Source organism: Vulpes vulpes, chromosome 3 (genome assembly GCF_048418805.1).
Source record: "Vulpes vulpes isolate BD-2025 chromosome 3, VulVul3, whole genome shotgun sequence".
NCBI lineage: Eukaryota > Metazoa > Chordata > Mammalia > Carnivora > Canidae > Vulpes > Vulpes vulpes.
Window position 1 is genome coordinate 89367329 of NC_132782.1, and position 24505 is coordinate 89391833.

A 24505-nucleotide genomic window follows, 5' to 3' on the forward strand; every position below is an offset into this window, starting at 1 on the left:
GGGAGGACGCGCACTTTGTTCCCTTCCTGAGCAGGCAGCAGCATCACCCCGGCCTGAGGGGCCCTCCTTTCCCCGAGTGACAGGGCAGAGTGTAGCCGTGGGGCCTCCCCATTCCTGTGGCCCATGGCCCTGCCTGTCTGGGCCCTCGGGGACTGCCTGACCCTTTCTCGAACATAACCTGACTCCGCCTTTGCACGATGCTCTCCTCGATCAGGATCTTACTCGGAGAGGCGGGCTCGCCACGTCCCCTCAGCCCAGCCGTTGAGGGCAACCTGCCTGTGGCCGCAGGTCCTGGGCACCTGGGGGTGCGGCTGGGGAGCCTCCAAACGCTGCCTATTTGTAGGGCTGAGCTCTGCCTGGCCGGGGGCCCAGATGCCTGAGTGTGCTCCTGTCGCCAGAAGAGGACGCTGGTCCCCATCCTGAGCCTGGGGTGCAGGGGCTGGCCCTCTGCTCACAGGCCAGCCGGCTCCTCTGAGCCCCTCTGCCAGGGCTCCGCCAGCCGTGCCACTCCCATCCTGTCCTGCCGCAGGGGTGCTTCTGGCTCGGCTCACCTAGGCCCACACGGCCACGTCCGACGCCCTGCTGACCCCCTCTTCCCCTTATCTCCCTCCAGTACACCTCCAGCATGAGAGCCAAATACCTCGCCACCAGCCAGCCTCGCCCCGACTCCAGCGGCAGCGGCCACTAGACAGCCCCGGCCGGCCACCCGCCCACGTGCCAATCGCCCTGCTCCTCCCCGTGCCAGCACTGCCGCTTACACCCATGACCACCCGCTGGACCCTCCGCACCTTCACCAGGCCCGCTGCAGGCACCCTCGCGGCCGCTCGCCCTCCCCTCCCCTTCCCGCAGGGGCCTGGAGATGCAGGAGCCCTCTTCGGGTCATGCACCTGGACCAGGGCAGCGATGCCACCAACGCTGGGCCCTCCAGCCCTCACTCCCCACGCCCCTCCACCTCTGAGGATCTGGGTTTGCAGAGCCCTGCTCGGGGCTGAGCTCAGTGCTGTGTCCCCGACACTTACTGTGCAGCACACCAACCCTGCGGACCCCCATCTCGGCTCACGCCCCAGCCTGCTCTCTCCCTCCCGCAGCTCCAGTGCTTCTCCTGCGCCCTCAAGGCTTCTGTGCGTCACTTGGTTCACAGGCTGTGCAGCACCCCTTCTGCGCCAGGGAGCTGGAGGGGCCTCGGCGTGCACCTGCCCCCCGGTAGGCTCCTGTGCAGGAAGTTCCCGAGGAGCTCCTCTTTCTCTCACTCCACCTGACCACAGGCCCCCTCCTGCCGGTTGCCAGAAGCCTCCTGGGGAGGCCCCCATTTCTCTGCCTCCCACCCAGCACCGCTCTCTCCCCTAGCGCCCACCCTGCCCGTGGAGCCCAGCCGTCCACAGCGGCAGGAGGACGGCAGGTGCCACGCCGAGCCCAGGCTGCGCCCCCCAGGGGTGGCCATGTTCTTGGTGCCAAACCCCTCCCTCACCCCAAGACTTGGCAGCTCGTCCGGTTCATTTTTGCACTAACCACATTTGTCATCCTAGGGCAGGCGGGGCTGCAGGCCGAGCAGCGCTCCCTTGTCAGCTCCCTCTCTGTCCAGGACAGGCGCAGTGTCCCGAGTCCGGCCTTGGGGCTGGACCCGAGCTGGCTGTGAATGTGCCCTCGGCCCCTGCCGCCCCTCTTGGGACTAACCACTAACCTCACCTCTGCGAGCGCCCCTGGCCGACCCCAAGCCGAAACATGTAACCCCTAGTCCAGGCCAGAGGTGAGCCTAGGACAACCGGCTGGGAGTCGGGCTGGAGTAGCCGTTTTCTTCTTGGGGTGCTCCTGGGGAAGGGCTGTAGACTGACAGGCAGCCTGAAAGCCTGGAGACCTGTCCCTGGGCAGGTGCTGCCCCAGGACGACTGTGTCCTTGGGAACCAATGTCCCTTGGGCTGTAGGACCGAGGTCCCTGTGGCCTCATTCTTCCTACCTGTGAAGTGGGAACAAGGCTTCCCTAAGGTGCTTTGGCTTTAGTGTACAATGTTTGCTGTGTTTCCTGCCGTGGAGGGTGTGCCACCGGCAAGTCAGGATGGGAAGTCCCCTGCCAGTCTCAGCCCTGGCCTGGCCAGCCTGAAACAGAGAGGCTCTGGCCTGTGTGTCAGGCCAGGGGCTGCGGAGCACCAGCCAGCAACCATGAGGGAGGGCCCGGGCCAGGGTCCTGCAGCGGGAAGCAGGCAACTGGCCAGGCCGCCTACGGGCATGTGGGCTCTTCCTTCCAGAGCGGGACAGTGCCCTTCCCAGGGACAGGCCTGGGGAGATGCCACCCGCCCCTCCACGAACCTTTCTCTGTGCTGGTATCTGGGACCAAAAGGGCAGGTGGGCTGGGGGCCAGGCCACATCTGCCCCACTCCTGGGGCCACCTCCGCCCCGGGGAAAGGAGGGGAGTGAGCAAGCAAACGCAGGGTGCTCCAGGTGGGCCTGGGGCCCTGAGCCTTGCATCTGAGCCTGTGGGCGTGGCCAAACCTCACTGCAGGGCCCTGTGTGCCCCAGGCCTCCCCGGCCATTGCGCTGGGCCCCCACGGCAGGCCTGCCCAGTGCTCCCTCCGGGCTCCACCAGTGGCAAGTGTCCCTGGCCCGGTGTCAGGAGGGAGGCCCCGGCAGTCCTGCCTGGTCCCTGCCGTGCGCTCTGTCGCTGCTCAGAAGCACAAAGGCTGCCCGCGGCCCTCGGAGGCCGCCCGCAATGTGAATGTACATAGCATGAGAGGCGGGCGCTGCCTGGACAGGCTGTGGACCTCGGCCGTCCTGGGAGTCCCCACCGTGCGTCGTATGCGTGTGTGCCTGCCCCGTCTGTGACTTCATCAAGTTCCTTCTACTCACCGAGGTTGAATAAAGGAAAAGGAGAATCATCAGCGGGGGTTCAAACACAAGCCTCAGTCTGGAGGGGAACAGGTCCCGCCATTGGTTTTCTTTCTGAGTTTTCAGGGTCCCCTTCCCCCCATCCCAGTGACCTGTCCATATCCCTCCCCAGCCTCGCTCCCTGCAGGCCCTACAGCATCTGGGGGGTGGCCCTTGACAAAGTGGGTGGCAGGTGGGAGGGAGGACCACCAGGGGCCTTGGAGCCTCAGAGGGTCCAGCTGGCTCCCAGGCCCGGACAGGCTGGGCAAGTAGGAGGCAGGGGCCAGCCGGGACATCTGGGCCAGCATCCACCCACCCCATCTCACTATGCAATTCCAGCCCAAGCACCATTTCCCGTGGTACCCGGGACCCCTGCCCAGCCCTGTGGGAGGTGGGTAGCCTCCCTGGGCCCCTACTAAGGGACCAGCAGGGGCCAGGGTCTTCTGTTTAACCATAATGGTTGTGTGCTGTACCGTTTTGTTACATATAACATATCAGTCAATATAATTTTGTTAAGACTCCAACCCTCCCAATTCCCCTTCTGGCCCTGGCACCCGTTCCCCAGTGTGATTTAGGGCCCTGAGCGGGAAGGGGGTACTGAGGCCTGAACCACTCGGCATCTTCTTCCAGCATCTTCCTCCAACCTCTGTAGGGCCATGGCTGTATGTGCTGTCGCTGTGTTTTTTAATTTTTTTTGTTTTTGATTTTGATTTTTAACTGGGTTTGGGGTTTGATTTTTATTTCTTTGGGGGCTTTATTTTTCTTGGCAGATAACTAAAAATCTCGTCAATGTAATTTCTGTGGTTTCTATTCAGCTTGGGTTTCATGTTTTAAAATAAACAAATTTTAAAAAACAAGCCTCGTTTCCCGAGTTGATTTGGCTCCTGACCCAGTGTGTGGGCAGTGTGGTCACCTGCTGGGGAGCCAAGAGCCCTGCCCCCCTCCGCCCAGGGGGAGGTAGGCGGGGACCCGACCCAACCCAGGAGTTCAGGCAGTGGGAAGCCTGTGCCGAGTGCCCTCTGAGTGGGACAGGTCTGGCCTTAGGCCAGGGGTGTTGAAGGGGGCCATGTGGGAACGATGGTGTGTCCCCAGGGAAGTGCATTTCCTGGGCCCCATTATGGGGGCATCTCCAGGCACTGGCCTCCTTGGGGCCCTTCCCATTCCTACCCCTACCCCTACTCCACAGGCAGGATGATGGCCAGAAAAGGAATAAAGGAGCCCGATGTGTGCCCAGAGGCCAGCAGGGACCATGGGCCCCAATTGCCCACCCAACGTGAAGACACAGGTGTATCTCTTCCTCCAGCAACAGCCCAGCCAATGAGAGGCCTTACCGCTTAGCCAATGAGAAGCAGCCGCTCGGGTCTCCTCCAATGGGCTTCTGTCCAGAGCAGCCCCGCCTCCCCCGTGGGGATATATAAGCAGGCGCGCCCCTTGGCTGCCAGCCCTGTTTGTGATTCGTGCGCAGGTGGGGGTCTCCGGGGCTGTGCCCTTCCCAAGTAAGCTCGTTTTGCTGGTGACAACTGGCTGCTGTGTTTTTAGGGTTAACAGTCACTCTTATTCTCATCTGAGAAAGGGACTCTGGAAGGTGCCACATAATCCAGCACGGAGCTCTGGAGGGGCGCTGGTCGGCTCACTTTCCTCGCCTGAAGGTAATACCACCCACCTCCCAGGAGGGCTCAGAGCCCCGGGCATTGGGGGACACACCCTTTCACCAGACAGCATTGGTCTCCCATGCCTGGGGCACAGGTGACCGAAGCACCTGCAAGGCTCAGTGGAAGACACCAGGCGGAGCTACAGCACACCCCAGCTGCCTGGACAGCTGACCCCAGTTTGGCTCCTGAGGACACCCAGCACCCAGGGGTGGAGACATTTGAGGCCTCCAGGGTGAACTGGGGGCCTCAGGGTGAATTGAGGCCCCCCAGAGTGAACTGGGGACATCAGGCCAAGGAGCCCAAAAGGCAAGAGAGCCCCACAAGGGAAAGAGTCCAGGCACTTCCTGACCCTCTGGGACCTCAGTTTCCCTGTGTGTCAGAGAAGGCACAGTGACATCTCAGTCCTAGAACCTGTCACATTCCTTGATTCACGGCTCCTCCATCCTCAAAGCCAGCAGTGGTGGACCTTCAGATCCCTTGGTCTGACCCTGACACTCCTGCCTCCTCTCATGAGGACCTTTGTGATTGCATGGGACCCACCTGGATAATCCAGGATAATAATCTCCCCATCTCAAGGTCCTTAATTTACTCACATCTACAAAGTTCCCTTTGCTGTGAGGTTAGCATACTCACCAGTTATGGAGATTAAGATGTGAACATCTTTGGGGACTACCCTTCTGCCCACAGGGGAAGCTAGTGTGGAGAATATCTGGGGAAAGAATATTCCGGGCAGAGAGAACAGCCTGTGCAAAGGTCCTGAGGCTGGTGTGTTCACGAAAAGAAGCGAGGGTCACTGGAATGGAGGGGCAGAGAAGAGTGGTCAGAGATGAAGCACAGGTGTGAGGATTGCAAAGAGCCAGTGGGTCTCCTAAGGATTTGGGAGGCTGACTCTGCAGGAGGAGGATGCCGTGGAGCATCTGACACGACCTGACATTCATTTTAACAGGATGGCCCTAGCTGGTGAGTTGGGAAGGGAGGAGGGGCAGAAGCAGGAGAGCAGGTAGGAGGCAATGGCAATGGTGCAGGCCAGAGCAGAGGGCAGCCCAGCCGGTGCTGGCCAGCTGAGGAGTGGTGAGAAAGGAGTGGGTTCTGGAAGGCAGGCCAACAGCACTTCCCCCACACTGTGTGTGGGTGTGGGGTTCAGGTCGATCCGTTGCAAGTAGGGGTCTGTGTTGTCATAAAATAAGACAGGCAGCTGGGGAGGGAGCAGGTTTGGGATCAGAAGGTCAGAGGTCCTATTTTGGACATGTTGAGCCTAAGATGCCTATTAGTTCCTCCAGAGGTGGCGCAGGGAGGGGTGGAACAATGAGTCTGAGAGTCAGGGGAGAGCACTAGGTGGCAACAGTCAGCTGGAGTCTTTGGCTTGAACACTGTTGAAAGCCACGATCCTGGGTAACATCCCTCAGGGAATGGGTGCAGAAGAGGAGACCGAGAGCCAGTGTTTGGGGTCTGAGAGTGGGGAGGAGCAGCCAGCAGGGCAGAAGGAGCCCAGGATGGGGGGGGGGGGTGTCCCGGCAGCCACATGAGGACAGTGTGGAGGAGAGATGAGGGACCATGTTGTGTGCTGCTAATGGCCAGGTTCCTTCCAGGAGCACCAGAAGAGACCAGTGGGCTCAGCCACCTGGACACCACGGGAGCCTTGGACAAGCCTAACAGCTGGCTCTGGAGAGCACCGGAGAGGACGCGGGGACAGCAAGATGTGACTCCTCCTCTTTGAGTTTAGCTGCAACGTAGAAAAACAGTGCCACACCGGGAGGGAGTGTGGCCTCGAGGAGTGTGTGTGTGCCAGCCTGCGTGTGTGTTTTAGGACAGATAACAGCACATGGGACAGACTGACACGGCATGGCTGCAGAGGGAAGAGGGGACAGCTCATTATGGAGTGGCCTTCAGTCACCAAGAAGGGTGGGACCCAAGTCACAGTGGAGGGCTGACCAGAGATGGGAGGGTGGACTCCCTGCTGGCCTGGCTGTCAGCTGTTTGGGCAGCAGTGGGGGGCGGATGGGGGGTGGATCTCATGAAGTAGGGGGGCCCGAGGAAGTGGTGGAGGGTGGGGGCAGAGACTGCAGGGGAGCCAGAGAGCAGGTGGGGACAATGCGGGCACAGGGGACTCACCACGGCCAGAGGCTCCTTCTGGAACTCGGAGGGCAGTGTTTCCCTTCAGCTGCCCAAGCGCAGAGGACAGGCTTGGCTGAGAGAGGACAAAGAAGCAAGAGCCAGGAGAGGTAGAGGTGAGCTCAAGGTTATGACTGAACCTGGGGAAGGGAAGGATGAGCCCATGAGGTGTGAGGGGGGCTGGGGGTCCACCAGGGTCAGGAAATGGAGGGAGGGAGTGGCACAGACAGGAGGTGGACGCAGAGTGGGGTGTTGGGGCAGGTAAGATCTGGGGAGTGACCATGTAGTGGGGACCAAGGAAGCAGGGCTGGGGGAGGGGAGGCCAAAGCAACCTGGTATGGACACAGGAGCAGGGTGGGCGAGCGAGCTTGGGAGCCAGGAGGCAAGGTTTCCAGGAAGGAGGGGACTTCGGAGCCCCAGGGCGGGCTGGGGGGCGGCAGGTGTTTTGATCCCAGCCCTGGGAGGTCAAGAAGGAGCAGGGTCTGTAAGTGGTGGAAAGAGCATCTCCAGGAGTCAGGCAGATAGATGGCCAGCAGGGGGCGCTGGGGCCTCAGAGGACGGGAGACTCCGGGCAGGGCCGGTCCCAGGACTGCGGGACCCATCCTGGAGCTCAGGACACTCCTGCATTCCCGCAACGCTGCTAGTCTGGGGCTCACCGTGGCTCTGCCGGGTGGAGGCCCCAAGGATCCCACCAGGATGGGCCTCGAGGATGTGGCACGGCCAGCCCCGCATCAGAGCTGGGGGGTGGGCAGGATGGTGGCAGGGGCGGCCTGAGTGGCCTGCTGCAGCCGGCTGGAGCTTTCTTCTTGACCACATACTGGTAAAAACTTTCAGGTTCGTGATATGAACTTTTAAGGGCAAGAATGGGGCGTGCCCGGGGATTCTGGTGGGTCCTAGGGAAGGCTGATTTGGGTAGGGAGAGAGCAGCAGCTCTCCTCAGCAGCTGGCACCCAAGGACCAAAGTGGACTGCACACGGCAGTAGGGGGAGGGTCCCCACAAACCTGCACCAGAGCAGGTAGGGGACACGGGAGGGGCAGCCACAGCTCTAAGCTCCCAACCCAGAATGCTAACATAAGCCCGACCACCTCCAGGGGTGCAGACAGGAGCCCCCTGGTCCCTGGGTTTCTCCTAGTGATGCCCCAAGGGCCTTGTGTGTTTGTGTCCCACCCTGGGCTCAGGAAGGGGTCACCTCCAACAACATTTGGCCAGGCTGGGGCTGGGGGGGGGGCGGGGGCAGATGGGCCTGGGGCAGCAGCAGGAAGGGCTTGTCCGTCTGACAAACCGTCCCTGGTCATTCCCCACCCGCTCCACCCCAGGCCCAGAGAGGCCGGAATTGGAGGAAGCCCCCAGCAGGAAAGGGAGCCTCCAGGCAGTCCCGGGGTTGACCACAGGGGGGTGGGCCAGGTTGGGGAAGGGTGGTGGGGACCCAGTCCGCTGTCTGTCCTCTGTCCCAGGCGTCTGGAGCAGCGCCACCTCCACCTCCGCACCTCTTCCCGGGCTGTGCGGAGACCCGGACCTCCCCCCCCCCCCCCCAAACCCCAGTGAAGCCTGGAGCTCAGATGCGCCACTGCCTCTCAGGAAGTCTAGTCGGCTGTGATGGCCCCAGGTGAAGGGAAGTTTGTTTAAACCGAGCAGGGAGGGGCCCCCCAGCCTGGACCTGGCGCAGCAGCGTGCTCAGCCGCCTGGCAGCACGGAAGCCCCAGGGGGTGGGGGTGGGGAGCACCCAGCTGCCCCCATGGCTGCATGGTTACTTATTTTGAAAGCCCCCAAAAGACAGGCAGTGTGGGAGGGGCCAGGCTGGGGGATGGGCACCCCCATGGGACAGCCAGGACCCTGTGTGGCAACCAGCCACTAGCCCAGTGCAGGGGGGTGGAGGGGAGAGCATGACACCCTCAGGCCTGCTGCGGGGGGAGAAGTGAGGTCAACTCTGTGACTCATCTTCCTGGGGGAGGGCCCCTTCCCCACACCCCTGAGGGCAGCAGATGGAAGAAATCAGGCTGCTGGTTCCCGTCAGGCCCCTCCTGGACCTGCTTCCCCTTCTCAGGAGGAACTGCCCGCCCTCCATTTCTTGAGAAGAGGGAAGGGCTAGGTGTCTGTGCCCCTGGGTGGCAGCCCCCCACATCCAGAGCCCTGGGGACTCATTTACCCCTGCTCTCAGACGAGGACCCAGGGCCTCCTCCCCACGCCCCCAGCTCTGAGGCCAGCACTACCTGTCTCAGCAAGGGCTCTCTCAGCTCTGTGGGGCTGCGGCCAGCGGCCTGGGCCCTGGCTCTGTACTCAGGCAGGCAGCAGGCTCCTCTGCCGGTGGCCGCCCTCTGCTCCCTCTCCTTGGTGATTAGTTAGGATGGCCCCTTGTACCACAGAGGGGGCACCCTGGACAGGGGATCAGGCTGTGATGCTCAGGGGTCCTCCTCCCCTCCCTCTGTCCCAGACATTGCCCACAGCCCTTCCGGAAGCCACTCTGCTGACTCAGGGCTATACAGGCCCAGATGGGGTCAGGCCCTGGCCAGGTGCCCCCAGGCCCGAGGAGCCACCACCAGCAAGGGTTGTGAGGAAGGGAGGATGTCCTGGCCCATGCCCTCCATTTGGGGGTGCTGAGTATGCAAGCACATGGCTGGTGGGGATGGGACTGGCTTTTTTAAGTTTTTTTTTTTTTTAAGATTTTATTTATTCATGAGAGACAAAGAGAGAGGCAGAGACATAGGCAGAGGGAGAAGCAGGCTCCATGCAGGAAGCCTGATGCAGGACTCGATCCCGGGACCCTGGGATCACACCCTGAGCCAAAGGCAGACACGCGACTGCTGAGCCACCCAGGCATGGGACTGGCTTTGAGTCCCCCCGGCAGGTCAGGGCTGGGGAAATGTGGCACTTTTCAAATGACTGTCTCCATTCTGTGTTGAGAAGTGAATGAAGGGGAGGCCAGGACCCAAGACCACCAGGCCTCTGCGTTTGAGCTCTTTACCACCCCGCCAGCCTAGGTGCCTGACCTTGGCGGTCCCTGGCTCCGAGCCTTAGTTCTGGCATTTCCAAAGTGGGACAAGGATATGGCATCCGTGAGTGTGTGATGGGGATGAAGCCAGGTAAGAAGGTCCCAGGCTGCGCCATCTCAAGCCCCCATCCCTCCCGCAGGGAAGGCAAGGCTCCCTGCAGCCTCCAGAACCAGGCCTGACACAGGATGGAGCCTTAGGGCCACTCCGCCACCCCTGACCATATCCAGGGTGCCTGGGGCTGGCCGTGCCTCCCACGCACCTGCCAGTGACTGCTCCACTTCCCTTCTATCTCTCTCCCCCCCCTCCTTGACAGCAAACAAGCCCCCAGGTCCCCTGGATCCATCTCCCATGGACTTGCACCTCAGGCCCAATTTCCAGCAAGATCAGAACCCCAGGGTTGCCCCAAAGAGCACTTTATTCACAGCAAAGGACGTCACCATAGTAACCACACTTCAATTCCCTGAGAACTTTTCCATTATCGGTGGCTTTCCTAGCTATGTCTTTGCAGAAAGAAAAACAGAAGACAAAACACACCCCACGGGCCAGGTGTGCCAAGCTGGGCCTACAGGGGACAGGTACGGTGCAGGAGGGGGCGAGGGTGGTCCAGATGCTGGGACATATAAATATATGGAGCAGTAGACATTTCCATCAGCTTGAACAACAAAGATCATCTCAAGTTTGGCTTCTGCTTTTTCTGATCCACAGAAAAGATAAAATAACACCCACCCCACCCACCCCCCAAAACAAGAACACCTTACCTTTTACCCACCCTCTTATGAAAAAACAAGCACAGTAAAAAAATACTGTCACAATATTTACAGACACGCCCATTATGGGCGACTTTCTCTCTACTTCAGAGAGGTGATAATATGCTCAGCTCTGTCTCCCCATCATGGGGAGACAAAGAGAAGACCTCCGCAAGGACTGGAAAGACACCCCACCCAGGATGGTTGGGAGGGGAGCTGCTATTCACCTGGCCACATGGTCGCAAGGGGCTTCATGGGGTGGCTGCGCCCAGGTGCTGGCTGCTGTTCCTCTGAGCGCAGTGTGTGGGAAAAGGGGCTCGGAGGCAGGGCCCCCCTGGCACAGAGCCTGCACCCGACAGGAAGGGAGAGGCACCTGCATATCCCTGCAGAGCAGCCCCTGGTCCTCATGCTGTCGAAAGACCCCAAAATAATAAAAAGGCCCACAGAGTGACCTCTGACACACATCCTGGGATGGGGCGCCAGAGCCTGCTGACCCACGGGGCATGGAAAGGCAGACAAGTGGCACTTTGGCCTGTTCCTTGGCAGAGCAGAACTGCCCAGCAGCCTGCTGCACACAGGCACAGAGCACACACACGCAGGCACGGCCCTGAGGGAGCCTCGAATGCCAAGGCCAGGGCGGCACAACACAGGTCCCCGGGCCCTTTGGATACCAGGGGCGCCCGAGGACGGGGTCTCAACCATGGCTGCTAGAAGACGGTGGTGCGGGGACACCAGGGTGTGTCCGGGTACAGGTGGCAGTGGATGGAGCGGAACCTGTAGGGATGGAGTAGGGGGCTGGTCTGTGTGGGGAGTGGGTACTGAGACCCATCTTCAGACCCACCGCCGCAGAGGGGGGCCTATTATACCCTGAGCAAGGCTCCTGGGGGGGCTTCCCAGGACCAGCTCCTGCAGACCCCCTACCCCCACCGCACCCTCAGGGGACCTGCCGCACATCCCAGCCTCTATCTGGACCTGCTTCCTCACCTGGACGGGTCAGCCTCCACTGAGAAGGGCCCCTTCATGTGGATTGCGTTCCGCTTGTTCTCGAACATGCCATAGCTGAGGGTCACCTATGGGAGGAGGCACAGAGTGAAGCTGGGAGGGGCCCCCATGCCCTGGGCTCTGTCGGTGGTGGGCCCTGTGGTTTTAATCCAGGGGGACAGCTGTGCCTTCTGCCCTCCCTTGGACCAAGAAGGAAGGCCCACGAGTCACACTGTACCTCGCCCCACCTGCCCTGCACGACCCAGGATGAGGTCTAGAGTGGGGGCTTCAGCGGAGGCCAAGAGTCCTCTGCTGCTATATATAGGAAGAGCCCCCAAACAGCACAGACTAGGTATGTCGCGCAGGAGAGGAACAGGGTCCTGCCGGGGGTGGGGGTGTCCGAGGGGCAGCCAAGAGTGGGGCCCTTCTTGATGTCCCTGCTTACAACAGTGACTCCCCATTCCCCCCACACCACCTGGTTCCTCCTCTGGTTTTCCCCTTCCCTCCCAGCCCAGCAGCTCTCCTCTGCCAAGGCCAGGGCAGCACACCTGCTCCCGGAGCTCCGACACTGGCACCTGCTGCAGGTTCTCCAGGTGGGAGTGAAAGAGGCCGCTGCGGATGAGGGGCACACCCAGCAGGGCCTCCACGATGTAGCCTACGGTGCAGTCATCCGGCAGGCGGATCCGCTCGGCCGTGCTCATGAAGTGGCCCCTGCTGCAGGAGGAAAGGACCCAACCACTGAACAAAAAGGCAGGAGCTGGTTGCCCATCAGGAGCTTGGTAGGACCCAGCAGGGAACGAAGAAGCCAGACTGGGGAGAGGAGGGAACATGCCCCTGGGGAGCTGGATGCAGATCCCCTCCCAGTGCAGCACCCTGCTCTGAACCAGCCTGACAATTCTGAATTGGAGGTTACTAGGTGCAGAAAGGAGTCCTGCCCAGTGGTGCCTGGGTCTGGCGCTGACCAGCCCCTGCTGCCCAGTAGGCAGGAAGTGACCAGTTGGGGGCAGAGGTGGGAATTCATGACTCAGCCCGCCCATAAGTGAGGTTAGGGACACCTGCTGCTGGGAAGATGAAGGAGGCCAGGCACCCAGAGGGGGAACCTTGGGACCCAGGGTAGGTTCATGGGGGGGGGGGTTGCGGGGGGGGGGGGGGGGACACCAAGGGCACTCACCTGGCCCACGGGCTCATCTTCAGGGCCAGCCCACGGCTGATGCAGAAGCCAGCCCCACCAGTGGCAAACCAGAAGTGGACAGGGCGCTGTGGGAAGGGAGCGTGGTGAGACCCTCGCCCCAGGCTCCAGGGACACCTTTGGCCTCCTCCCCGCTCAGGGCAGGCCCGAGAGAGCAGGGCACTCACCACCTTGTTCTCGCTGACCCTCTCTGTGGCCTGGATGGGCCTGTCCAGACTGGGCTTGCCGATGTACACATCCTGCGTGTGCGGGTAGCTGGCCAGCAGTCGCAGCAAAGCCCTGACGTTGACATAGTTGTCATCGTCCACATGACAGAACCACCTGCAGAGAAGCGGGCAGCAAAGGGGACAGAGGGCAGGGCGTCAAGGGGTGCAGAAGGCCAGGGCAGGGACCTGGAGGGGATGGGGCACAATCCTTGGGTGGCAGCCTGAGGCCAACACTCACTTCCTCCCCGATTCGATGAAGTGGTCATACTCCACGGCCATCTTGCAGGACAGGGCCTGGCGGCTGTGGGCAGCCGAGCAGTTGGTGTTGACCACGTTGCCTGTGAACAAGGGAAGGGGGGCCGTTAGCAGGTTCGAGCTGGCTCAGAGAGGACCGAGCGCCCCGTGAGAGCAGAGCAGGGAGAGCGGGGGTTGTCCCAGGGTGCCCTGGGTTCAAGCTGTGCCCTGCAGCGGGCTCCCCCCTCGGCCCCCTCCCCAGCACAGGGCTCACGGCCCAGTGATCAAGCCCCCCCCCCCCCCCCCCCCCCCCCCCCCGCCCAGCCCCCTTCAGGGCAAACCCGGCCCGCCCCTGCCCATTCAGGCGGCTTTTTCCCAGCACCGGCCACCTGTTGCCGCCACATCAGCTCAAAGGGCCTCGGGAGCTGAAAGGACCTCATTTGCATGAGAATTGAGTGTCCCCCCCCCCTCCGAGTGGTGGGGCGGGGCATTGAGCAAACCAGTTGAGTAAACTGCCCTCTCTGGCCCGTGGCCTCTGTGACCTCTCTGGAGGGGAGGAGGGCGGGTGGAGGGGACAGTTCCTCCCAGGAATGGAGTCCCCCTGGCCTCCCCAAGCCCAGGGCTCACCCGTGCGCCTGGCCAGGGCTTCATCTTCCCCATCGGTGAAAATGAACGTCTGGAAGGAGAAACGTGACCTTGAACAGGCAGCTCTGTGTCCCCCAACCCCGGGGCCACTGTGGGAGTGCGGAGCTGGATACCCCAGGGCTCCAGCAGCCACAGCTCAGTCACGCCCACCCTTCAGTCGGCCTGTTTCCCCACGTGCACAGAGTGGGTCTCCAATGCCCAACCTAGGCAGAAGCAGGGCTGGGACTCCTGCAGACCCCACCCCCCATGTCAGCAGCTGGGCCCCCAGGTCGCTGGGCGGCTGTGCCGGCACGAGCCAGGTAGGGCGCCCCGCCCACCCGCCAGGTAACCGGCTCCCTGCCTGCCCCGCACACCTGGCGGGACACACACCCTTATTGACACAGCGCCCAGCCTGCAGGAGGGGGCAGAGGGGCTGGGGGGGGGGGGGACAGGCGGAGGAGGTCGGCTTTGGGAAGCCAAGTCTCAATCAGGGACAAAGGCCTTTGCTGGGCGGCTGCCAAGCCCTGGCGGACAAAGGGCCCGGAGGGAGGATGAATCACCAGGCATTGTCCGCCAGCTTTGTCCTGGGCCGCGCGGCGCCCCTCGCCGGGCTGGCCTTAACTCGGCCGCGTTAAGCAGGAGTGGCCGAGCTGCCCATTACCATACAGCTGGCCTGGTTAACTGGGCCGGGCTGGGCGAGAGGTCCAATGGGCAGGGGTGCAGCCACAGCACTACAGCCTTCTGGGCTGGGCCTTCAAGTCTGCCCCCACCCCCAACACCCTGGGCAGGGTGACTAGCCAGGCAGGTCACCTTCTCTGAGCCTAAGAAGGCACCGTTGTTCTCTGGAGACGCTGATCATCAGGAGGGTTGAGGCAGGAAACCGCATGTGCCCCAACCCCAAGATCAGTACCCCCAGCCCCCACGAGGCCCGGCAGCCCCCCTCCCACTGCTCAGGCAAGGAAATCCAGGCTGGCAGACAGGCCTCGCCCAAGGCCACATCAAGGCTCCACCTGTGCCAGCTCGGGCCACCCCTGCCAGGATCGCTCCGAGGAAGGGGGAGGGGGCAGCGGGGCGGGGCCAGGAGCTGCCGGCACCCGCCTGGGCCCGTCGGCACACGGGGAGGAATGTTCCTTCCTCTGCGAGGCCCGCCCAGCGCGTGCCGTCCAGCGCACCCAGGCATGGCTGAATGCAAAGCCGGGGCCCGGTGCTGGTGAGGGGGGTGCTCTGAGCCTAAGAAGGCAGCAGAAGACCCCCACCTCCATGCCCACCGGACCTGTTTCCTTCTGTGGGTCCAAGAGAGATCTAGCACGTGCAAGCCTGGAGCACAGTACACATCCAGGAATCTGGGGGACCCACCTCGAGGTGGTCCTCAGGGCAGCCCCCCACCCCTTGCCTGGCCTGACCTCAGACTAGAGCACATACTCAGGTGAGGCCACTAGCTGCTGATCACAGGCTGAGAGCCGGGGCAGACCCCACGTAGTCCCTCTCCATACACTCTTTCCAGAGCCCAGCAGGCACCCCAAGGCAGCCCGCACGCACAGACCTGCACCCAGCCCCCCACCCACTCCCCAGCATCTCAGCCCAGGAATGCTGTGGGAGGCTGAGACCGGCCAGTGCAGACGCGCCACTGCCGTCGCTGGATTAAAAGGAAAATGCTTTCTTAATGAGATCAAGCGGGGCCTGTTCTCCCGCGCTTTGGTGGTGCCCTAAAAACCCAGCCCAAGGCTACGGAGATTAAAGTCACCTTTGTTCAGCTGTGGGGAGAGCGAGGCAGGCGGCCTGGAGAGGGTACCCGGGAGGGTGGGGCTGTGAGTGTGCCAGGCCTCCGGTCTCCCTACTTCAGAGCAACCAGCAGAGGAGGGGATGGGCTGTCTGCCAGTTAAGAGCCTCAGTATCCCCCTCTGTCAAATGGGCATAACAAGAGCTCCCCTGTAGCCAGAGCAAAGCACGGAAACAGAGTCCTGGGCCGCCCAGGACTCTTCTTCGGTCTCCCTAGCAGCCCTGAGAGGTGGGCTCCATTACTCCCTAACGTACACCAGGGACAAGGAGGACCAGAGAGGGGCAGCCTCCAGCCTGTGGTCATGCCCTGGGGCAGAGGGGGTGCTGGTCTAGCCCCAAGAGCCTTCCAGAGACCGAGACCACCCCCACCCCACCCCACCCCACCCCCGCAGACCACCTCCCCACTTCCCTAACGATGGGGCTGGAGGAGGAAGAGCAGGGCAGCAGGGGCGGCAAGGCTGCCCCAGCGCGGGCGGGAGGACACCCACAGGAAGCGGCATTGTTCCTGGAGCTGCGATTCAAAGAAACACAGGATGCCAAGCTCTCCCCCAGCAATTGTGGCCGCTGTGGTGGCAGCCGCAGAAGCCTGGCCCACTCCTATGAGGGGGGGCATGGGGGCCAAAGGTCCAGCCCCTCATCCTGGACTCATTGAGCACTGTCACAGTGTGGCCCCTGCTGACCGCCCCTGCCCCCCACCTACCCCCAACCCCCTATCATGCCAAGTGCTGGAAGTTTCTTATACATGCTCTGTACTTGCGCTGTCTAGCTCAAATGGCACCTCCTCCAGGAAGTCCCCCAACCCTCCACATCAGTTAGATGCCCACTCTCAGCTTGCACAGCCTCTCTGGGTTTCCCCCACCAAAGCCTGGACTTCTCAGAGTCTTCCCCCATCACACCGAGTCTGAATCACCAGGCACAGGACTGGGAGAGGAGGACCCTGGTCGGGATAGTTTCAAGCACCCCCTCGCCCAACGAGGCGATGTGAAGCCCTCTGGCACGCCATGACACACGAGCTGATGCTGGGGCAGATGCAGCCTTTCCTGGGTGGGTTCAGAAGGAAACCTGAGTGGCCCCTTCAGCAGGGACCTCGGGGCCCAGGGCAGTGACAGCCCCCACCCTGACTCATTCCCTCCACCTCCCCGTTTTGCCATTCCTCTTACAACACCATACTAGAAGAACAAGACTTTCCCCATTTCAGAGATGAGGAGACTGAGGGTCAGAAAGGCCTCAGGTCTTGCCCAACATTACCCACCTCGGCTGGCACTGGTACCCAAGACCCCTCGACCACCCCCTCTGCTGGAGAAATCCCCTAGGGTCTGTACTCAGAGCTGGTGGCAGCCCAGGAGAAGCCGAATGCTGCCAAAGGTCACACAGCAGGGAGGCAGAGTCCTGGGGGGGTAGGGTGCCTGGCTCAAGGATGGTGCCCCACAAGGGCTGTCAGTCAGGGATTGGGGGGGGGGGGCCGTCGGCCCCCTCATCGCCAGGCAACCTGAGTGGCCAGCACGCCAGCGGCGGTTCCCATGGAGCGCATAGCTGCACACAAGAGGCCGGACGCCTTTCTCCGTTGGAGAAAGGGGCTTTGTTACCTTGCCCAAGCGGCCGGCGTGAGAGCCGCCGGGCGCTGGGAATCCTAACGGCCCGGCGGCCAAACAAAACCGCCCGGCCCCCGCCGCCCCCTCCCGCTGGCCCGCTGAGCCCCTGGGAAAGGGGATGCTGCTTTCCCAGGAGGCTGCCACGGGGCTCCCAGGGGGCCCCCTCCCCAAACTGGAACCAGAGAGGACCCTTCCCACCCCCACCCTGGCCCCCATCATGACCTCACCAGAACCCAGTCCCAAAACAGGGCGCAGCCACTCCAGAAGATCCCAGGACTTCATCGTGAGGTTTAAATAGGAAGGAAGGGGGGTGGCATCTTCTCTGAGCCCTCACCCTAGTCAAGGGTCTTTCAGCTTCATCCCAAATGCCCACTCAAGCCTTTGAATCTCCTAGCCCAGGGTTACCCCCCCTTCCTGCTGCCCCTCCCCTGGCAGGGCCCACACTGCCCGCCCCAACCCAACCGTCCTGCTGCAGCCTCGAGGGAGATTTTCAAAGTGGGGTGTGTCTTGATTATGTGTAGGTTGCCAATGTGCAATGAGCGTACAGTTAAGCACAAGGTTCCAAACTCCAGAGACTCCTGTGCTCCTGTGCTGTGGGGACAGGGTCTCTGCACACACCCCCGAAAAACAGCTCTCTTTGAAGATGGATTGTCCGGGGCTCACCAACGCACACTCTAACCCCAGGTTACCTTGAACGATGACTTGTCCCCCATCCTACAGCAAAGACTCGGGGCGGGGGGTGGGGGGGACCAGCCCTATGCTGGAGGTTCTAATTCCCCACTCCACCCCTAAGAACAAGTCTTCCTCCCCAGGGAAGGGTCTGCGCCCGGTGCGGGTGCCCCACGAAGAAGAATCGGCTTTGGGGGGATTTGGAGACGACAGCACCGTTTGTGGGGTCAGGAGGCACCGCAGGGCGCCGACCCCAAACACTGGCCGCCGGCGTAGAGTCAGGGCACACCACCCAGGGCTCCGGCAGTTGGACGGGGTCGGCCCCGCGACGCCCCCACGGCCCGGCGGGGAGAGCGGCCCGCAGGCACACCGGGCTGGGAAGAGATGCTCTGGCGTCGCGACCCCCGCGCTCGCGGCAGCGGGACGGCCCCGCCGGCTGCACCGCACGGGCCGGAGGGCTCACCATCTCCTTGTGGCGCGAGACCCAGGTGTCCAGCAGCAGGTCGAGGCGCGCGCGGTGGAACTTCCTGGTGGTCTTGACGGCGATGAAGACGTCGCGGGGCGCCAGCGGCTCGGCCGGGGGCGGCGGCGGCGGGGGGCGGCCGGCGGCGGGGCGGGGGGCGCCCCCGGGCGGCGGGCCCGCGTCTCTGCGCGCGCGGGTCAGCAGCCCGAAGTACTCGGACAGGCTCTGCACCTCGCGGGCGAGCGCCGCGGGCGCCGGGGCCGCCTCCAGCCCGGGCGCCGGGGCCGCCCCCGCGGGGCCCGCCAGGCTGCGCAGCGCGCGCCGGCCGCGCTCGGCGGGCACCGGGGGCGGCGGCGGGTCGGCCGTGAGCACCAGCAGGCAGGCGAGCAGCGCGCCCGCCAGCGCCAGCAGCAGGCGTCGGCCGCAGCGCTTGAGCATGGTGGGCTGGCGGCCCCCGGCCCCTGCCCCGCGCCCCGGCCCGCGCCCCGGCCCGCCCCGCGCCGCCACGCCGAGCAGCCCGGGTCCCGCCGCGCGTCCAGCCGCCCCGGCCCGCCGCCCGCGCTCTTAAGCCTCCCCGCCCGGCCCGGCCCCGCCCCGGCCCGCCCCGGCCCGCCCCGGCCCGCGCTCACTGGCCCCCGGGCCCTGGGCGGGGCCGCGCGCGGTCGCCCCCGAGACTCGCAGCGCCCACGTGGGGCCGCGGCGGGGGTCTGGGAAAGGCCGGGCAGGCGCGCCCCCCCCCCGCCCCCGCCGCCCCCGCCGCCCCCGCCCCCGCGAGCACGTGCGCGGCCCGCCCCGCCCCGGCCGTCCCCGCGGGGCACTGCACCCGACCCCGCAGCCTCCCCGGGGCGGCGCCCAGGTGGAGCGTCCGGGATGACCGAAGCTTCCGGCGACAAAGCACCTGTACTTAATTCCACCCTCTACGCCCCCCCGCCCCCCCCGCCCCCCCCGCCCCCCCGAGCTGACTTCCCCGAATCCCAGCCCAGCGGCGGGGGGTGGGGGCCGGTCCCCGAAACCCGCCGGGCGCCCCTCCGTCCCGTTTGGTCCCTCTCTGCTCGGGCCAGCTGCGGCCCAGCTGCGCCGCGCCCCGCCCCCGGCACACGGCCCCCCCCCCCCCCCCCCCCGCCTTCCCACGGGCCGGGCCCGCCCACCGCACGAGCAGGGGCGGCAGGAATGCGCGGCAGCCCGGGGTGAGCGCGAGGGGCCAGGGGCCCGGAAGGGGCGGGGGGCTGGGGTCCGAGCTCCCTGCCCCCGCATCTTCCGGAGGCGCAGCTGGGGGCGGCTCTGCGCTTGGCTGCGCCTCGGTCCCCTCCCCCCCATCTCTGGCATCCCCTCGTCGGGAGGCCCCCTGCGACCCCCGGAGCCCCGGGCCCCAGGGAGCGCTCGCTCGGCCCACCGGCTAGTTACCTTCACAGCGCTTAGCCCTCCTCCTCCACCTGGACGTCAAGGGCAGGGCCTGAAGGCAGTAGGATTGACTGGGTAAAAGTCAGGCCCTGGTACCAGATTCCTGTCCCCACCCCCGGCGGGGGTCGGGGGAGCCTGTGGCCCATTTGCTCTTGGCGCCTCTGTCCTGGGGTGTGATGGGGGATAGTGGTTCCCAGGCGTCTTCCTGCCCCCCTACCCCAGGTAATTAGCGGGGCGCCACCTCAGGCAGGCAGATGCCTGAGCAGATGGTGCTGGCCATGCCCAAGTGACAAGCCTCCCCCGTGGTGTCACCTCCTGCCATAAACCCCTCCCCCATCAGCCAGAGCCCAGCCTTGGAACCTCTAGGCAGCTGGAGAGGTGGGAGTGGGCAGGGGGAAAAAGGACCCTGTGACTGCATGGGCTGTCCCCACATAGCCAGCTGAGCTCCGCCCAGCCTCAGGTCTGAAGTCCCCATGGCCCTTGCCCTACCACCAACTCCCATCTATCCCCAGTCTGGGCTATTTTGAGAAAGAGTCCTCTCCACCACCTTCATCTCTCCTCTTGGGCATTCTCTGCCCTGGTCTCCCTGTCCCGGGTCTCCCTGCTGTATTTATTCTGCACTCAGCAACCAGGCCCCTCTGATCATCTCACCCCCCCACCCCCCACCCCCCGCCAGCACACACATACACATGCACAAACAGATCCGAATCTTCCATGGCTCCTCAGTGCCTCTGAGTTCAAATCCTGACCTGGTGTCTACTTGCCTTGGGACTCATTCCCAGCCCCATTTCTTGTTGCACCCTACAATCCTTCCCATTCTGATACAGCCCAAGCACCATGGAGCCCCAAAATTTTTGCATGAGCTGTGCCCTGTACCTGGGAGTCAGGTCGGTAGCATCCTTGCTTGGTACCCTATAGATGTGGAGCGTTCTGTAAGAGGTAGAGGGAGCGCAGCACACAGCCGTGTTGCCCCATACGCCCACCTGACCAGGTTGCTGAGGAGATGGCACTCCCTGCTTTCTCTGACGTGTGCCCTGGCTACAGGGCCCTTTGACGCACCAGACAGTGGGCGCGCTGTGCCCATGGTACAGAAAAACAAGGTGAAGCTCAGTGGACTGCTGTCTTGCACTCAGGGAGGGAGGAGAGGAAGCAAGGTACTGAGAGAGGGACTGGTCCAGCCTGGTCGGGGGATGGCCTACGCCCGGCAGGGGCTTTCCTGCACCCCCTTGTAGCCAGGCTCCGGGAGTGGGGGCCCCGGGTGCGGCTGTCTGTCTGGGAACACAGGACAAAGCCTTATAGCATTCTTGTGGGGGCCGTGGGCTTTGGCAAGAGTGATTCAGTTTCTTTGCTGTCAGGAGAATGGAATTTCATGGTGACTCCTTGAGGTCTAAAATCCATAAGGGGGTGGCCGGCTTCGCTACCCCTGCCCCTTCCCCAGCCTGAGGCGCTCTCCTCCCTGCCCTTGCCCAAGGCCCAAATGCTCCCACCAGGGACCCACTGAGCTAAACAGCCATGGGGGAAGGGGAGGTGCTGGGCTCCGGACAGGAAATGGGGAGCCTGAGAGGGGAGGGGGGTGACCAGGTCGCCAGGAGGCCCCCACCTGGGGAAGGGGGCTGGGGCTGCTCCAGGACCCTGCTGCAGGCATAGGCACAAGCACAGCCCAGGGGCTGGGAGCCCCGCTGGAGCCAGAGGGCTTGCCTCAAAAACCCAGGTCCTTTCTCAGCTCCAAGCCTGGGACCCAGGACGTTTCTGCTCTGAACTTCAGGTCTCCTCCCATGGCCTGAGGATAACACTACCTTGCGTTTTATAAGGTGCTTATTGGCAAAACGTCAGACAAGCAGGCAGTCTGGTCCTCTCGCCCAGGGACATGGTGTACATACCTTCTGGGCAGCTGACCTCATGGTGTCTCCACCAGCCCCTGCATGGGGCTCCTGGGCAGCAGGTGGCTGAATGGCTTCAGAACTCCCCGTTAAAGGGGTACAGAGAGGTGCCCAAGGAAAATGTCACCACAAAGTCTCGTTGGGGCTCTACTCTCCCCACCCCCAATCAGGCTCAGAGGCAGTACGGTGCCCCCACTTGAGTTCAGGCCTGCCTCCCCTGCTGGGGCTCAGCCTGCGGCCTTCCGTGGATGGAGTCAGTCCCACCAGGTTCTGGAAGCCCCTTCTCCACAGGCTCCTGGGGACCTACCTTGGAGCTGGCTTCCTGTGGATTGTCTCTTTCCTGGGAAGATCCAGGGGACATAGCCGGTGGTTAACTCGCAAGAAATCATCAATGGCAGGCCTGTTCCATGTCACCGGAGCAAGCCTTCTCCAACCCAGCAGCAGGGCCCAGAGACAGAAGGCACTGCCTCTGAGATCTGGCAGCAGGAAGATGGAGCTGGGCATCACGCACCCTGTTGGACAGACAGACATGAGGGTTCCTGCCCATCCCCCCCCCCCCCATGCCTCGTGCTGCTGTGAGGGCATCAGAAGATACCTGGGAGTTAGGGAGGCTTCGAGATGCCAGGGCGCATGTGGGCCCCCTAAAGGGCAATGAGTCACCTGGCCACAGGGGCTCAGGGAGGGCCCCAGCCCAGAAGCTTCTGGACAAAGAGTCCTGCTGGCAGGAGGGGAGGTAATGAAGAGGGATTGGCTCAGAAGCCCAGTGCAGCCAGCTCTGTGGCAGGAGGGAGAGGGCACAGCAGGTGGGCGGCAGCTGATTCCCATTACTGCAGCTGGGGTAGGCACTGCCCCCACGAGAAGAATAGACAGTCTACAGCTGTGAATGGAGCCCCTGGCCCAGCCCAGCCTGCCTGCACACCCACTCTGCCCAGAGCCCCTCACCCCCAGGCGCTTTGTGTGGTCTTGGGCCAGTTCTCTCCCCCGTGCATCTCAGGATTTTACTGGACTCTGTAAAGTAATGTGGCTGCTGCCTTTCCTGCCCTCCCCACCCCAGGCTGGTCCTCTGCAGCCGTAGTGGCAATGAGCACTGGTGGTATGGCCCTTTGGCCTGAACCCTGGGGCCTGGCATGGTCAGAGTGGCCAGGTGACTCAGCCTAGGTGGCTGAGTAAAGCTTCAGGGGATACCCTTCAAGGCCAACTAAATGCTACTTCTTCCAGGAAGTCTTCCCCAACCCCCTGTGGTACCCAACCCCATCCTAGTACTGACCGCATGAGATTATAACTGCCCATTTCCCTGCCTGCCTCCCCAGCTAGCCTGGGAACTATGTGAGGACAGGGGCCACATTGTGATCCTCATCAGTGCCTTCCCCAAATTAGGTACTCAGTAAACAATGCCTGAACAGATGAGTAAGGGAATGGATAGATGGATGGAGACACAAAAAGAGAGATGGATGGCTGGGAAGATGCTGGATGCTGGCTACATGACTGCAGAAACACTATCATTCGTGGCTGTGCCCCAGTGCTTAGAACAATACATGGCATGTATTAGGTATTAAAGAAACATTTGTTAGATAGTGGATGGATGGGTGGATGGGTGGATGAACAGACTGGGTGGGTGGGTAGCTGGCTGGCTGACTGGGTGAATGGGTGGATGGATAGATGGGTGGATGGATGAACAGATGTGGCTGGATGAATGGGTGGATGAGTGGATGAACAGACTGGGTGGGTGGCTGGCTGGCTGGCTGGGTAGGTGGGTGAATGGATGGATGGATGGATGGATGGATGGATGGATGGATGGATGGATGGATGAGTGGATGAAGAGGCTGGGTGGGTGGCTGGCTGGCTGGCTGGGTAGGTGGGTGAATGGGTGGATGGATGGATGGATGGATGGATGAGTGGATGAAGAGGCTGGGTGGGTGGCTGGCTGGCTGGCTGGGTAGGTGGGTGAATGGATGGATGGATGGATGGATGGATGGATGGATGGATGGATGAGTGGATGAAGAGGCTGGGTGGGTGGCTGGCTGGCTGGCTGGGTAGGTGGGTGAATGGGTGGATGGATGGATGGATGGATGGATGGATGGATGGATGAGTGGATGAAGAGGCTGGGTGAGTGGCTGGCTGGATGTAGATATATGGACATACAGGCTCAAGGGAGCACCTCCTGCCTCTTTCCCCCAGGCACCAGCCCCAGGGAATGTGGGTTTCCGGGTAAGGAGGCATGGCTGCCCACTGAACTCTGGATTGGCACCAGGGATGAGGCCTGAGGGCAGATCTAAGGTGGGTGGCAGGGGCTAAAGCCCCTAGATGCCCCAATGACCATATACTGTGGGCCCACCCTGCACCGGCAGCGTTTCTTTTTTTTTTTTTTTTTTAATTTTATTTTATTTATTTATGATAGGCACACAGTGAGAGAGAGAGAGAGAGGCAGAGACACAGCCAGAGGGAGAAGCAGGCTCCATGCACCGGGAGCCTGACGTGGGATTCGATCCCGGGTCTCCAGGATCGCGCCCTGGGCCAAAGGCAGGCGCCAAACCGCTGCGCCACCCAGGGATCCCGTCGGCAGCGTTTCTGAACACCGCAGTCAGAAGGCTTCTAAAGGTCTCACTTAAACTGTTGTTCTTGCAGATGGGACATGGGAGATCCAGAGAGGAGAAGAGGCATGCCCCTGACCCCACAGCAAGTCGGGGAGAAGGAGCCTGTCAGCCATGGGGCAGGGTTTCTACACACCAGGAGGGAGACAGGCCTCTGCCTGGCAGCTGCATCTCTTCCTGGGGGCTCTGTGTGGAGGCCAGACTGGGCTAATCTGATTTGCAGCCCCCAGGAGTAGAGCCCTGGCTGTGAGAACACATTACTGACGTCCTACAGAGGCCAGACACCCACCGGGGAGCCACCAGAGCCACTCTGCCCCAGCCCGCCTTTGTCTTACCAAGAATGACTAGCTTGTGCTGTGGCCACAGGGTGGGGTGTGGCTGTCCTGGTGCCTGGCAGGCCCCAGGCATGACCCCTTGCCCCAGGCATGACCCAGTGCCCATGTCAATGGGGCCAGACCCTGGGGGCAGTGGAAGGAGGGGCTCCTGGCCGGTTGGAGGTAGTAGGGATCAGAGTCTTGGCTCAAAGGGGGCCTTGC

General features: G+C 62.7%; 2 protein-coding genes across 2 annotated transcripts in view; one reads left to right on the forward strand and one right to left on the reverse strand.

Annotated features, from left to right (window-relative positions):
- Window positions 1-3716, forward strand: part of TTYH3 (tweety family member 3) — a 29597-nt gene extending 25881 nt beyond the window's left edge. Inside the window, exon 14 of the mRNA XM_026011321.2 lies at window positions 614-3716. Coding sequence (XP_025867106.1) covers window positions 614-688 — 75 coding nt within the window. The 3' untranslated portion in view covers window positions 689-3716. The remainder of the gene's footprint in view (window positions 1-613) is intronic.
- Window positions 3717-10011: 6295 nt separating this feature from the next.
- LFNG (LFNG O-fucosylpeptide 3-beta-N-acetylglucosaminyltransferase) lies at window positions 10012-18616 on the reverse strand. The gene is made up of 8 exons (XM_026011409.2): window positions 18098-18616; window positions 13598-13646; window positions 12975-13074; window positions 12698-12851; window positions 12513-12598; window positions 11890-12055; window positions 11345-11430; window positions 10012-11134 (listed from the first exon to the last, which is right to left on the reverse strand). Exons 1-8 carry the CDS (start codon window positions 18533-18535, stop codon window positions 11068-11070), a joined length of 1146 nt encoding a protein of 381 aa, XP_025867194.2. The 5' UTR covers window positions 18536-18616; the 3' UTR covers window positions 10012-11067.
- Between the last annotated feature and the right edge of the window lie 5889 nt (window positions 18617-24505).